Here is a 15,827-nt window from a genome sequence, read left to right on the forward strand (position 1 = left end):
GTGAAGATTAGTTAAAGGAGATCTATGTGTGTATATACATTTGATTGGACATAGAAAATTATATTCATCTGAATATCACAAACATACTAGCCGATTAAAAAAAAAAAAAAAAATTGTTAAGATATATTATTTATTCAAATGTTCTCTTATATCCTTGAGGCATCGTCCCCTGGTATCAACTGCATTCAAGTTACCTATGATGCTTCCTTGTTTGCTTTTGATACAGGTAGGAAAGAGACATTTACACACATTTTACATGCCTATGGCCCATAAGGTATCGCCCCCTGGTGTCAGCTGCCTTTAGGAAACCATAATGCTTTCCTATTTGCTGCTGACACAGGATGAGTCATGGACATGTTTAATTTCTACTTTCTTTTTGGCTAATTATTATATATTTAATTGATCCAACTTTTTGTGTACTATACATATGTGGATATCTATTTTTCTTTTTTTCTTTTTGGGCTACTTGTTTGTTATCTATATCAACCACACTTGCAATAAAATGCATTAGTATTAAAAAAAAACATACTATAGATTCTTTATCTACGTATTCTTTAAGAACTTAAATAGTTCTCGTTTAACTTTTTTTTTTTTTTTATCTCATTGTTTGTATTGTATTATGAAAAAAAATTATTGATGTTGTAATGTTTATGCCCTTTGGGGCCCATAATTGGAAAATAAAATATCTTATCTTATCTTATCTTATCTTATTGTAGCCTATTTGATTTATGGGACTATTATGACCTATTTTATTTTATAATCTATTGATATATATGTACCAAGGATTTTGACCATCATAATCAGTATTAAACTTAAAGTTCGGCCAGATAAGCCCAAGGAACCAACCAGAGACATATTTGATCACTATATGTGTCTCAATTGTATTATATAGGCCTACGGTACCGTCTCTATTTCTACTGATAAAGACATTTTAGAAATGTGCTAAACATAAAGCATTTTTATTTCATAAAAATGTAATGAATTATATGGCAAACAGTTCAAGTTTTTTTCTGCATTTAAAAACAACAAAAAAAACCTACAAAACAGGATTTATTGCCATACAAAAGATACTAACAAAGAAGTGCAGACAAGATGCAATTATTGCCGACAGAAAAATAGAAGCCAGCAATTAAAAGAGAGGTGAAATATACCTGACAAGACATTTTTTTTCATAAAAGCCTACCCCCGTTTTCCAAGATTTACATTTTTTTTTTATTTATCGTATTTATTTCTGGGACTAATATTAATAGTCCGAGATATTATCACTGATCGCTGTGGGTAGTAAACTAGCTGTCAGATAACTGCAAGTACTAATTTAGATCTGTCCCTAGTGTTTTTTTGTTGTTGTCGGGATATTTAACTCGGCCACGTCCACTTGTATTTTGTACAGTCTGACGAGTTAAGTCTTTTTCAACTGATGTTTATAGTTCGCTCTTATGTTGTAGTGTTATACCACTATCCCAGGTTAGGGGAGGGTTGGAATCCCGCTAACATGTTTATCCACACCACATTATGTAAATATATGTGACTGTCAGGAGTCAGGAGCCTGTAATTCAGTGGTTGTCGTTTGTCTATAAATGTGTTACATATTTGTTTTTTTGCTCGTTTTTTTTATATAAATAAGGCCGTTATATATAGTTTTCTCGTTTGAATTGATTTACATTGTCATATCGGGGCCTTTTATAGCTGACTATGCGGTATGTGCTCTGCTCATTATTGAAGGCCTTACGGTGACCTCTATTGTCTCTTGTAAACATTAGTCTCATTGGCAATCATACCACATCTTCTTTTTTTATATTTGAATTGATAGTAAATAGCAAATACGAGTTATAGTATATTTATGTTCATAGTATTAGTGAAACACGAAAACTATTATTTCATTCTGATAAAGATTCAACTCTATATTAATTCGTCTAATCGGATAACGAAATCAGTGATCTATATTTTAATTAGATTGTACCAATGTTTGACTGTGATTGAGACGTATATACTTCTATCTTGATTTCATTTTTATCATGGTGTGTGTGCAGTTTTTATACGACCGCAAATTTTGAAAAAAAATTCGTCGTATATTGCTATCACGTTGGCGTCGTCGTCTGCGTCGTCGTTGTCGTTGTCGTCGTCGTCGTCGTCGTCGTCGTCGTCGTCCGAATACTTTTAGTTTTCGCACTCTAACTTTAGTAAAAGTGAATATAAATCTATGAAATTTTAACACAAGGTTAATGACCATAAAAGGAAGGTTGGTATTGATTTTGGGAGTTTTGGTCCCAACATTTTAGGAATTAGGGGCCAAAAAGGGCCCAAATAAGCATTTTCTTGGTTTTCGCACTATAACTTTAGTTTAAGTTAATAGAAATCTATGAAATTTTGACACAAGGTTTATGACCACAAAAGAAAGGTTGGGATTGATTTTGGGAGTTTTGGTTTTAACAGTTTAGGAATTAGGGGCCAAAAAAAGGGCCCAAATAGGCATTATTCTTGGTTTTCGCACAATAACTTTAGTTTAAGTAAATAGAAATCAATGAAATTTAAACACAATGTTTATGACCACAAAAGGAAGGTTGGTATTGATTTTGGCAGTTTAGGTCCCAACAGTTTAGGAATTAGGGGCCAAAAAGGGACCCAAATAAGCATTTTTCTTGGTTTTCGAACAATAACGTTAGTATAAGTAAATAGAAATCTATGAAATTTAAACACAAGGTTCATGACCATAAAAGGAAGGTTGGTATTGATTTTGGGAGTGTTGGTCCCAACAGTTTAGGAAAAAGGGGCCCAAAGGGTCCAAAATTAAACTTTGTTTGATTTCATCAAAATTGAATAATTGGGGTTCTTTGATATGCCGAATCTAACTGTGTATGTAGATTCTTAACTTTTGGTCATGTTTTCAAATTGGTCTACATTAAGGTCCAAAGGGTCCAAAATTAAACTTAGTTTGATTTTGACAAAACATGAATCGGTTGGGTTCTTTGATATGTTGAATCTAAAAATGTACTTAGATTTTTTATTATTGGCCCAGTTTTCAAGTTGGTCCAAATCTGGGTCCAAAATTAAACTTTATTTGATTTCATCAAAAATTGAATAAATGGGGTTCTTTGATATGCAAAATCTAACTGTGTATGTAGATTCTTCATTTTTGGTCCCGTTTTCAAATTGGCCTACATTAAGGTCCAAATGGGTCCAAAATGAAACTAAGTTTGATTTTAACAAAAATTAAATTCTTGGGCCTCTTTGATATGCTGAATCTAAACATGTACTTAGATTTTTGATTATGGGCCCAGTTTTCAAGTTGGTCCAAATCAGGATCTAAAATTATTATATTAAGTATTGTGCAATAGCAAGTCTTTTCAATTGCACAGTATTGTGCAATGGCAAGAAATATCTAATTTCACAATATTGTGAAATAGCAAATTTTTTTTTAATTAGAGTTATCTTTGTTTGTCCAGAATAGTAAGCAAGAAATATCTTATTGCAAGATTTTTTTTTAATTGGAGTTATCTTTCTTTGTCCAGAATCAACTTAAATCTGTGTTATATACAATATACAATGTATATTCACTTTTTACTACCAACTAATAAATTTAAATAATCTTTACCATTCAGTGATAACAGGCAGTTTTTTTACATCTTAATATTTATGATGTATTTAAATGAGTAGTTATTGTTGCAAACTCCATTAGAATATTTTAATTGAGATTCGTTTTGGAATAAGGGAAAGGGGGATGTGATTAAAAAATTGGGTTCAATTTTTCTCATTTGAAATTTCATAAATAAAAAAGAAAATTTCTTCAAACATTTTTTTGAGAGGATTAATATTCAACAGCATAGTGAATTGCTCTAAGAGAAAACAAAATTTTTAAGTTCATTAGAACACATTCATTCTGTGTCAGAAACCTATGCTGTGTCAACTATTTAATCACAATCCAAATTTAGAGCTGAATCCAGCTTGAAAGTTGTGTCCATACTTGCCCCAACCGTTCAGGGTTCAACCTCTGCGGTCGTATAAAGCTACGCCCTGCGGAGCATCTGGTTTCAGTTACCATGCGTTTTCCATTTTTATAAGTACGTACCAAACATAAATGGAGAAAAATCATCAAACTAAATATTATTTAATTTTTATCTTTATTAATGGTACAGAGGATATTATTTTTCATATAGTTAGAAATCAATTAACTCTCATCGTACATGATGGGACCAATAGATCATGCATTAGTTTTAAGTGCACATGCCATATGTCAGAATATTGCGAAATATTTAATGAGTGGCACGACACGTGCATAAACAATGGCATAACGAGGCTTGAAAGTTTCACGCCAAGGTGATAATCCCTGGAGAGAAATCGCACCAAATTGTAATCCTAATGTCTTATCACTCGTTCAAATCCTGAACATATCGATTAAAAGTGGAAGAAGGTTTGTACATCAAACTTTATTATATTGCCAGGAACAATATACAATACTTTCATGTTTGGTTGTAGTTTCCGTCAAAAAATTGTATAATACTTGTTCCCGTCAACATAAAACTTCCGTGCTCAGACCAAACAAATTATATATACATATATGGTATTGTGTTCAGTAAATATATATATTAAAACAAGGATTATAAAGCAAAATTAAAGTTTTACCAAGGTAGTTATATGACCTCCTTGGTTAACCTTCTTGGTTGTACATATAACTTTTTTTTAAACTGATAAATCTAAAATAAATAAACAGACGCATTAAAAATTGCTATATTCTAAAGAGGACCAATAAATAGAATCCAATACATTTTCTTGATATTGTTCGTACAGCAAGAAATATTCCCAGACAGACAATTAAAATTATCTAAATTGTAAGATAATTTATATATATGCAAACTTGTGACAATATACAGCATGTCAGTTTTAAGAGCTCTGGTTTCAGGTATATCATATATTGCATTGTCTAATCGAAGAGATATAAAACCACGTTAATGATATACAAGAAAACATATTCATGCTAATTTATATCAATCGTTGCTGAAATGTATATTCAGGTTGCTTTGAATTAAATCCAAGGTAAGGGTTTATTTGATATAAATTAATGTATATTAATTTTAATTTAAGCCAATAAACATTGTAACATTTTTTATTTGATAACAGGGTTAAATTGTAATAAAAGTTATTTGGCCTGAGTAAAATATGATAAAGAAAATCAACTTATTATTCATAAAGAATCAACCCGGTATTCCGATTTGATGTACACGGATGCCGGGTAATGCACCCATGGAGCTAATCAATTAAAGAAATGCGAGAAATGATTTAAATAATTATTTTCCCAAAACAAATATCATGTCATGGGCATGCACCTTTACAACTGAAATAATAAACGTACGGCATAGTTCATTCTGAAATTTATAGTAGGAAACAAAAGTAATATTCATAATTATGCATGATAGGAATATACATAAAATATTCTATTCTATTGTTTTCGAAAATATTCACAAATTTCATTGTTCTCCAAATTTTACAATGAAGAACATCCGAATTAACATAAAAGTAATTTATCTCGAAAAATTATTGCAAAGACAATAGTTTAATCAGTGCAAGAGCAATACACGATTATAGTTTTAGATTTTTTAATGCAAATTTAATAGACTAAAAAATAAGTGTGAAAAGTTAAAAAATAAAACTTAACTACAAGTTTGTCTAACTCGACTTGTTTTCGCATTTATCAAATAACGTATGTTTAAATTTCCACCAGTTTTTAATCTTAAACAAGAGGCTCTCAAGAGCCTGAATCGCTCACCTGAATTTTTTTGGTTTAACCTCTCATCAATGATTATTTTGGCTTTTCAATTTATTTAAATAGTCTTTGAATCGTCCTATTTTCTTCAAAAGCAAAAAAAAATCATTTTCTCCTATGTTCTATTTTAGCCATAGGAGCTATGTTTCTTGACATACAAGGAAATGAAATATAAAATTTATACTAGATACTCTGAAACTCATTTAGCCTAAGTTTGGCTGAAATTGATACAGCAGTTTCAAAGGAGAAGATTTTTTAAAGTAAGTCAACATGATGAACAAATTGTGAAAAAAGTCTTTAAAGAGCAATAACTCCTTAAGAGGTCAATTGACAATTTTGGTCAAATTGACTTATTTGTAGATCTTACTTTGCTTAACATTTTTGCTATTAACAGTTTATCTGTATCTATAATAATATTCAAGATAATGACCAAAAACTGCAAAATTTCCTTAAAATTCCAAATAAGTGGCAGCAACCCAACAATGGGTTGTTTGATTCATCTGAAAATTTCAGGGCTGATAGATATTGACCTAATGAACATTTTTAACCCTCTCAGATTTGCTCTAAATGCTTTCACTTTTGAGATATAAGCCAAAAACTGCATTTTACCCCTATGTTCTATTTTAAGTAACGGCAGCCATGTTTTTTGACGGATCAAAAATCGAAGCACACACTTTATGCTGAATAATCTAAAGAACAATCATGCTAAGTTTCATCTATATCAATCCAGTAGTTTCAGAGGAGTAGATTTTTTAAAGTTAGCAAATATGATGAACAAATTGTGAAAAATTGTCATTAAAGGACAATAACCCCTTAAGGGATCAGTTGACAATTTTGGTCATATTAACTTATTTGTAGATCTTAATTTGCTGATCATTTTTGCTGTTTACAGTTTATCTTTATCTATAATAATATTCAAGATAATGACCAAAAACTGCAAAATTTCCTTAAAATTACCAATTAAGTGGCATTAACCCAAAAATGATTTGTTTGATTCATCTGAAAATTTCAGGGCTGATAGATCTTGACCTAATGAACATTTTTACCCCATTTCAGATTTGCTCTAAATGCTTTCATTTTTGAGATATAAGCCAAAAACTGCATTTGACCCCTATGTTCTATTTTAAGTAACAGCGGCCATGTTTTTTGACGGATCAAAAATCAAAGCACACACTTTGTGCAGGATAATCTAAGGAACAATCATGCTAAGTTTCATCCAAATCCATCTAGCAGTTTCAGAGAAGAAGATTTTTTAAAGTTAGCAAATATGATGAACAAATTGTGAAAAATTGTCATTAAAGGACAATAACCCCTTAAGGGGTCAATTGACAATTTTGGTCATTTTAACTTATTTGTAGATCTTACTTTGCTGATCATTTTTGCTGTTTACAGTTTACCTTTATCTATAATAATATTCAAGATAATGACCAAAAACTGCAAAATTTCCTTAAAATTCCAAATAAGTGGCAGCAACCCAACAATGGGTTGTTTGATTCATCTGAAAATTGCAGGGCTGATAGATATTGACCTAATGAACATTTTTAACCCTCTCAGATTTGCTCTAAATGCTTTCACTTTTGAGATATAAGCCATAAAATGCATTTTACCCCTATGTTCTATTTTAAGTAACGGCAGCCATGTTTTTTGACGGATCAAAAATCGAAGCACACACTTTATGCTGAATAATCTAAAGAACAATCATGCTAAGTTTCATCTATATCAATCCAGTAGTTTCAGAGGAGTAGATTTTTTAAAGTTAGCAAATATGATGAACAAATTGTGAAAAATTGTCATTAAAGGACAATAACCCCTTAAGGGATCAGTTGACAATTTTGGTCATATTAACTTATTTGTAGATCTTACTTTGCTGATCATTTTTGCTGTTTACAGTTTATCTTTATCTATAATAATATTCAAGATAATGACCAAAAACTGCAAAATTTCCTTAAAATTACCAATTAAGTGGCAGCAACCCAAAAATGATTTGTTTGATTCATCTGAAAATTTCAGGGCTGATAGATCTTGACCTAATGAACATTTTTACCCCTTTCAGATTTGCTCTAAATGCTTTCATTTTTGAGATATAAGCCAAAAACTGCATTTGACCCCTATGTTCTATTTTAAGTAACAGCGGCCATGTTTTTTGACGGATCAAAAATCAAAGCACACACTTTGTGCAGGATAATCTAAGGAACAATCATGCTAAGTTTCATCCAAATCCATCTAGCAGTTTCAGAGGAGAAGATTTTTTAAAGTTAGCAAATATGATGAACAAATTGTGAAAAATTGTCATTAAAGGACAATAACCCCTTAAGGGGTCAATTGACAATTTTGGTCGTTTTAACTTATTTGTAGATCTTACTTTGCTGATCATTTTTGCTGTTTACAGTTTACCTTTATCTATAATAATATTCAAGATAATGACCAAAAACTGCAAAATTTCCTTAAAATTACCAATTAAGTGGCAGAAACCCAACAATGGTTTGTTTGATTCATCTGAAAATTTCAGGGCTGATAGATCTTCAGCTACCCCATATCAGATTTGCTCTAAATGCTTTTGATTTTGAGATATAAGCCAAAAACTGCATTTGACCCCTATGTTCTATTTTAAGTAACGGCGGCCATGTTTTTTGACGGATCAAAAATCGAAGCACACACTTTGTGCAGGATACTCTAAGGAACAATCATGCTAAGTTTCATCCAAATCCATTCAGTAGTTTCAGAGGAGAAGATGTTTGAAAAATTGTTAACGACGACAGACGACGACGACGACGACGACGACGTCGACGACGACGACGACGACGTCGACGACGACGACGACGACGGACGCCAACTGATGAGAAAAGCTCACATGGCCTTTTAGGCCAGGTGAGCTAAAAAAGGAAAAACCCCATAATCCATCATTAAACAAACATATTCATGTATTTTCAAAGTTTGCAAACTAGTGGACTAATGGCTTAATATTTTCATTAATTGTATTGACATACAATATATTAATTTCTGTGCCTAAATCAAAATCATCTGCATTATCTGTATTCTCTATAGTCCATACGAATCTGTGCTGTTCATACCTCTACGATAATTAATCGCAACTTGGCAGGAGGCGTCATGGCAGTTTTCAAGAACAATGTGATAACGAGGCATGATTAACAAGGCAAACATATCACCGTTATCTTGATATTTATCTCATTTGCATATTCAAATTAGTGCTTATAAGTATGACAATTTTTGGTATGGCTAACCATTCAGTTCCATACTTGAAAACAGTAAAGATGTCTAAGAGAAGCTTTGAATATACAGGGGAAGAGTTGGAGATTGCTGAGAAAAAGTTCAAGCGTTCCTGTGAACATATTGTTCTCCTGAATCAGAGACTTGACGACCTCCAAGTACGATACGACAAATCCAAAGCAGAAGACAGAAGAAGTTTCCGGTACCCACTCCGACTTAAGATAGCCGTGGTTTATGGCGTCAGGAATATGTATTATGAGTACGCTCTGAGAGAAGCACAAAAAGTCGCTGAGATACAAGGGAAGCTGCATGGATACCAAGTGGTTATCGTTGACGACGAGAGCGGCGATGAAAGTGTCGGTGCTACGGCATGAACCTATAGCATTTGTATCATAGAATGGTATGCCAAAGCTGGTGACGAGGTTACAATGCAACCAGACGACTCATTGGCTCAAGAAATACTCTGTGCAGCTAAAATTTTAGCATAAAAGGCCCTTTTTAGGGCCACACAAATTATTCGAAAAGAGTTTAATAATTGTTGTTGCATTGCATATTCAATTGAATTTTTATTCGAAAGATAAACAATTTAGGATAAAATGTTAAACTTTTTGTATTTTCTTTCTCATATTACTGAGAGATCCTACTTATATATGGAGTTTGAATAGTGTTTCAAACTATCTGAATAAAAAAAAAAGGATTTCATTTAAATAGTTTTACTTTGAAAATAGCCATGTCTGTTGTTTTTTTTAATTTCAATAGACTAAATGTTTTTCATGTGTATCAATACTCATTTAATAATGGCATTTGAATATGAAAGTGCGTGCGATTTTATTTCAATTTTTGTTAAAACTCCTATATGTCTTTTAATATTCCCGAACACTATATAGCGTTTAAATACCGTTAGTTTACTAGTTTGAATTATTTAATATTTATATGATTGTCATTTGAAGCTGATTATGCGGTATTTTGGCTTTTTTTCTGTGTTAAAGGCCGTACGGTAACCTTTAGTTGTTAATTTCTGTGCATTTTAGTTGTCTCTTTGACAATCATACCACATCTCCTTTTTTTTTTTTTTTTTTTTTTTTTTATCTTTACGTTAATCTTTAATGGAAAAAAATATCTCAATATTGACACAGAAATTTTGGATATTTTATACCTTTGTATCACAGGCACTCGTCTCAGATTCCCCCCCCCCCCTATATACCTTTATATATTAAGGCAGAGACATATATATATATATATGTCTCTGATTAAGGTATATAGAAAAACAATTTCTGAGACAAGTGCCTGTGATTTGTATGATCTCCTATAAAAAAAGATAATTTTATGACTAGATAATTCATGGACTTGCTGGTCATGTTAAATATTTTCAAAGTTACTGCAAGTGTGCATGCAAGTTAGCAAAGGGGTATATCTAAATATTCCAATCTCTGGTTGTATAATTGTACAATGTGTACGTACAATTCAACTACTTTGCACAACACTTTAAAGTATTTTTTTGCATATCCAATCTAATTAAAATATTGATCTCTGATTTGTGTATGTAGTATAACTAGAGATCAATATTTTATTTAGATTGTTGCAAATATATATCAGCCCTGAATTTTGATCATTTTGTAATTCATACAGAACTTTAGCATCGGGTCAAAGTAATGATGGCTGTGCTTTAGAAAAAATATTTGAGAGTAACGAAATGTTTATTATTCATGTACATATAGTAGTATTCAGTATTTAAGTCTAGGGTTGGGCCCTAGTATCTTTTTCGTGTCTAAATAGAAGAGCAATGTAAGTCAGGATGACAAGATATATATTTGCTTATACTGCATGACTGGTTTGTTTAGTTTGAACCGCAGTTGATTACTCACTGCACACAAAATTAGCATTCTACCACATCTATTCAATCAATTATATTACATTTCCATTTTGAATATTTCTAATATTTCGTTGTATTTTTAGAAATATTATTGATAAGGAAATCCCTATTAGAACAAAGTGTTTATGTGTACATGGCAAAGGTCGGGAACTTATTAGATAATAATCCCCACTGTGATCATCCTAGATTTGATGCTGATTGTGGTACATGGTTAATTATCACTGAAAATTACGTTATATGTGTTAACTCGTGTTGTTTTTCGTGGACATTTGAGCTATCTTTTATTTACATTGCGTAACTTTAGAGCCTGGCGTTAAGTAATATTTACTTTCATGCTTGTATATATATATACTGATTTGTTGGTCTTCTAGTGGGAATACATTTTTATCTATTCATAATTCCTGATGGTCAATTTCGGGTGACAATATACAAAACAATATACACTCATGAATAATTAATTTGTAAATTGTCTTTGATAAGGCTTATTGGTTATTATTTAGAAATATTACATGTCCAGTAAATTGTTAGAAAACTATAAAACTACAGATACAAAAATAACATACTAATACACTATGACTAAATACTTATATTGCCCTCTGTAGAATAAGAGACCGCAGACTCATGCTGGTCAAAACAGTGCTGAAGTATACTATCACAAAGTACCCATGCACATTAATCACTGTTCTTGTATGACATCTGCGCCGTATCATACAATTCGAAGGATACACTGAATGCATAAAATTATGTTAATTATATATGTAAATGTTGATTAGTAATTCGCTGCAGAAATTGATATTACAGTAAATCACGTTCGGTAAAAGCTGTAATGACCATACATATATAATTGTCAAGCACTGTGTGTTCTGCTAGCCTCTGTATAGTATCACTGCACGTCCTGCCAGCTTTTGTAGTCTAATCACTGCATGTTCAGGATATCTTTGTAGTTTTATCTTGAGATGTTGTTTATGTAGATTACGTTGCATCTAATATACTACCGCCTTTGATCAGCTGTCGATGTTTTCTTGATTGTTGCATTGTTTTATAATTAATTCATTATCTCTCAAATAATTACTTTTAGACAATAGACAATATACTTTATTAATAAACCTCAGACACATAGGTGTACAAGAGGACCTCATATATACACGTATACACATGTTTATACTCAATACATTCACACTAAACATAATAATGCTACATACATGAGAGAATATAGCAAATGTCAATTTACAAACTACCATAACTTTCAACTAAAAACCAACATAAATCACAAGTATCGTGTAAGAATTTTTAAAAATATTGCTAAGTTTTTGTAAAGTTCTACATGACAAAATGTTAAAAGCTGTTTCAATTTGTACTCCGTTGGATTTGCAGTATAATATTGTGGAATATATTTATTTCTAAGCAGTTTTATTTCCTGTTTTTGACATTTAAAAAGATAATGAAATTCATCCCCTATTCCATTTCCACAAAGATGACAAATTCGTGCAATTTTTGGAATTCCGGACCATCTTCCCGTTTCTACAGGAATTTTTAAATTTGAACATCTGAGTTTTGCCATATAAATCCTGTCACACAGCTTCAACTTTATCAAATAGGTTTCCAAACGAAATTCCTCTTTATAAAATGAATAAAATGCACCTCTTGAAGAGTTATTCATTTGTGAAAACCAATGTTGGATGAATTGATCATTCAGTTTTTGTGAAATAATGTTCTTTAATCCCAGTTTATCCAATGGAAGTTAATTTTGCCAAATAAAACTAATTCCATTTTCATCAAATATGGATTTAACGTACGTAATCCATTTAAATTTTGTGGGGTTTTGAAAATGTAATTTGAGCATTAATTTATACATAATGGAAGATAACTTGTTATTTTCCGATACCAAGTTATTCCAAAACAACACCATTTTACGTTTAATAATAGTTTCCAAAGGGAATCTTCCGAATTCCCCATACACCATATAATTTGGTGTACTGCTTCTTAATTTCAAAATGTTTTTGCAAAATTGAAGGTGTATTTTCTCAATGCTTTCTTTATTTTCAAATCCCCATACCTCTGAAGCATATAATAAAACAGGACTAACCAATGAGTCAAAAAGTTTTAGCTGCAAATCGACGGGAATACATATATTTTTTATTTTTCGGTATAGAGCATACAAAGACTTCTGTGCTTGAACAAGAAGTTTTTTTCGTGCTGTACAAAAGCTACCGTTGTAATTGAAAAGTACACCAAGGTAGCAGTAGGAATCAACTATTTCAATTTTTTCACCATATATCATAAAATTCTGATTTCTTTTTACTTTCCTTTTACTAAAAATCACTGCTTTGGTTTTGCTTGTGTTAATCTTAAGCTTCCATTTTTTACAATATTCTTCAAAACATACAAGGGTTTTTTGTAATCCTTCTGCACTTTCAGACAATAGCGCAGTATCATCTGCGTACAGTATAATAAACAATTTAACATACATTTCTAATGATTCCAAGCACAGCTTTGAAATATTATTTAGACTTTCTATATTATTTTCCACAAAATAACTTTCTAAATCATTTAGAAACAAAGAAAATAAAAAAGGTGATAGATTTTCACCTTGTTTTACTCCTGTATGAGATATAAAAAATTCGGAAAATTCATTTCCTTTCTTGACACATGTTTTTATATTTTGATACATATTATAGATCACATTAAATAATTTACCTTTAATGTTTGATTTTTGCATTTTTTGCCACAATCCTGACCTCCATACAGTGTCAAAAGCGCTTTTAAAGTCTATAAAAGTGCAAAATAGCTTCTTACCAAATGAAAAATATATAGTAATTAAAGAATACAATACAAATATATTGTCAACAGTAGAGAATCCTCTACGAAAACCTGCTTGTGCCTTTGAAATCAGGTCTACGTGATCTGCATAATTATTTAACCTGTAATTCAACATGGCAGAAAAAGTTTTACTAAAGCATGAATTCAAAGTGATTCCTCTGTACATTTCGGGATCAGATCTTGATCCTTTATTTTTAAATATAGTAATCATGATTCCATTAGACCAACTGTCTGGAACAATTCCAGTATCTAAAATCAAATTGAATAGCTTAACGTAAATTGGCATTAAATCGTCAATTGTATTCTTTATATACTCATTTAAAATTTCATCACTACCTGAAGCTTTGTCATTTTTTAAGTTTGAAACAACTTTTTTAATTTCATCTTCTGTTACTGGGCAGTTTAAAAATAACTCAACATCGTCTGGTAGAGTATCAAATTCCAAATCTTGTTCGAAATCATTTTCTGTCTCAACAGTTTCATTTAATATTTTAAAATGATCATACAATGCTTTTAGAGAAATATCGTCATTGTTATCTTTTTTTTTACTATCATTTAGATTATTAAGGATTTTCCATAGAGCTTTTGTATCCTTTTTAGAGATGTTACGCAACTCATCAGCAGCTCTCTGTTGATAGTTTGCAAAAGATTTATTTAATGTTATTTTATGTTCTTTACTAGCTTGTCTCATTTTACTTCTGTTTTCAGCATTTTTCAAAAAACTATATCTCTTTCGAGCTTTATGAAATTTTTTTCTACTCATCGAGCATTTTCTATTAAACCAAGGTTTTGAATTTTCATGTTTGTAAAAATGTTTATGTTTATTTACTTTCCCAAACGTTTCTGCTGCCGCATCTTTAAAATTTTTGCTGATATCTAAAACTATATTGTTTATATCATTTTGAGTTGCATCATTATTTACGGACAATTTGTCCAGTTTATTCATAACAGTGGTCAAAATACCTTTGGGATCATTGTGAATTCGATCAACGTATTCAGATTTCTGTTCACTTTTCCACCTGACAAAAGTTTTATCATTTCTATTGTTGATAACAATTGAATCTGATTTACTAAATGTGGCCTGAAGTCTAAAATTTATAAAAGAATGACAATCAGAATATAACGGTATAAAGTCAGCAATTTCAAAATAAAAAATCAAAGGGAAGAGCATTGATGAAATAATTAAATAATCAACAACACTTGAATCGTTACATGTTTTCTCCCCAATATCTTTATCTGATCCAACTCTTGAATTTGCAATATATAAATTATTTTTTCTGCACAACTCTAACAGTCTATGACCATACTTATTAGGTCTACATGTACACTGAGACACTCTTTGTAAGGTGATTTTGTTTCGAGTCAGATTCTCATAATCATACAAATAATCTAATATATCAGCATCACAATCTAAATCAAACATACTAACAACTGACTCATCAGGTATAATATAATCGGGTAAAGACCCAGTTTTTGAGTTAAAATCGCCAACTAGGGCAATATAAAAATTTTCAGTGTTTGTAAGGATATTCAATTCATTTTCCAATTCTTCAAAAGCTTCTATAGTAGAATACTTAGAGTTTTCAGGTGGTACATAAACACAACCAAAAATTACATCTGAATTAAGTGACAAAATTGATTTCGAAAGTTTAAACCATAAAACAAATTGACTCTCAGTATTATAGAAATTCAACTCTTTTTCTAAACTCTTTCTATAAATAACAACTATTCCACCTGATGCTTTTTTAAATTTTTTTCTATTTTTTGTGACATAAATATAATCGTCTGGTAAGTTTAAATTATCTAAATCAGTTAACATCGTTTCAACAAAAATACAGATATCATGTTCAAGCAAAATGTCAATGAAATCGGGAGACAATAGTCTTTTCTTAAGTCCACAAACATTTAAGAAACAAATATTTAAACTATCATTGTTAATTGTATATTTCTTATTCACAGTTTTATAATTTTTCGATTTCCTTTGAGGTTGTCCTCTTGCACCATTCCCCTATCTGCCAGAATTTGGTGAATCATCTGTGTGCGGTGGGCCAGGAGACGGTCCCTGTCGCTGTCTTTTGCTAGGAGGGGTATCACTAGAATAAGAACCTTTTGGGCTCGTGTCATGGTTTGTTGATGAAGAGCCAGTAT

General features: G+C 31.1%; 1 protein-coding gene across 1 annotated transcript; it reads right to left on the reverse strand.

The window, feature by feature from the left end:
* Positions 1–13,178: 13,178 nt before the first annotated feature.
* Positions 13,179–15,498, reverse strand: LOC134716547 (uncharacterized). Its single transcript, XM_063579557.1, has 3 exons — positions 14,972–15,498; positions 13,693–14,767; positions 13,179–13,295 (listed from the first exon to the last, which is right to left on the reverse strand). The coding sequence occupies exons 1-3, from the start codon at positions 15,496–15,498 to the stop codon at positions 13,179–13,181; spliced, it is 1,719 nt and encodes a 572-aa protein (XP_063435627.1).
* Positions 15,499–15,827: the final 329 nt, after the last annotated feature.

This window comes from Mytilus trossulus, chromosome 4, assembly GCF_036588685.1.
Source record: "Mytilus trossulus isolate FHL-02 chromosome 4, PNRI_Mtr1.1.1.hap1, whole genome shotgun sequence".
Lineage (NCBI taxonomy): Eukaryota > Metazoa > Mollusca > Bivalvia > Mytilida > Mytilidae > Mytilus > Mytilus trossulus.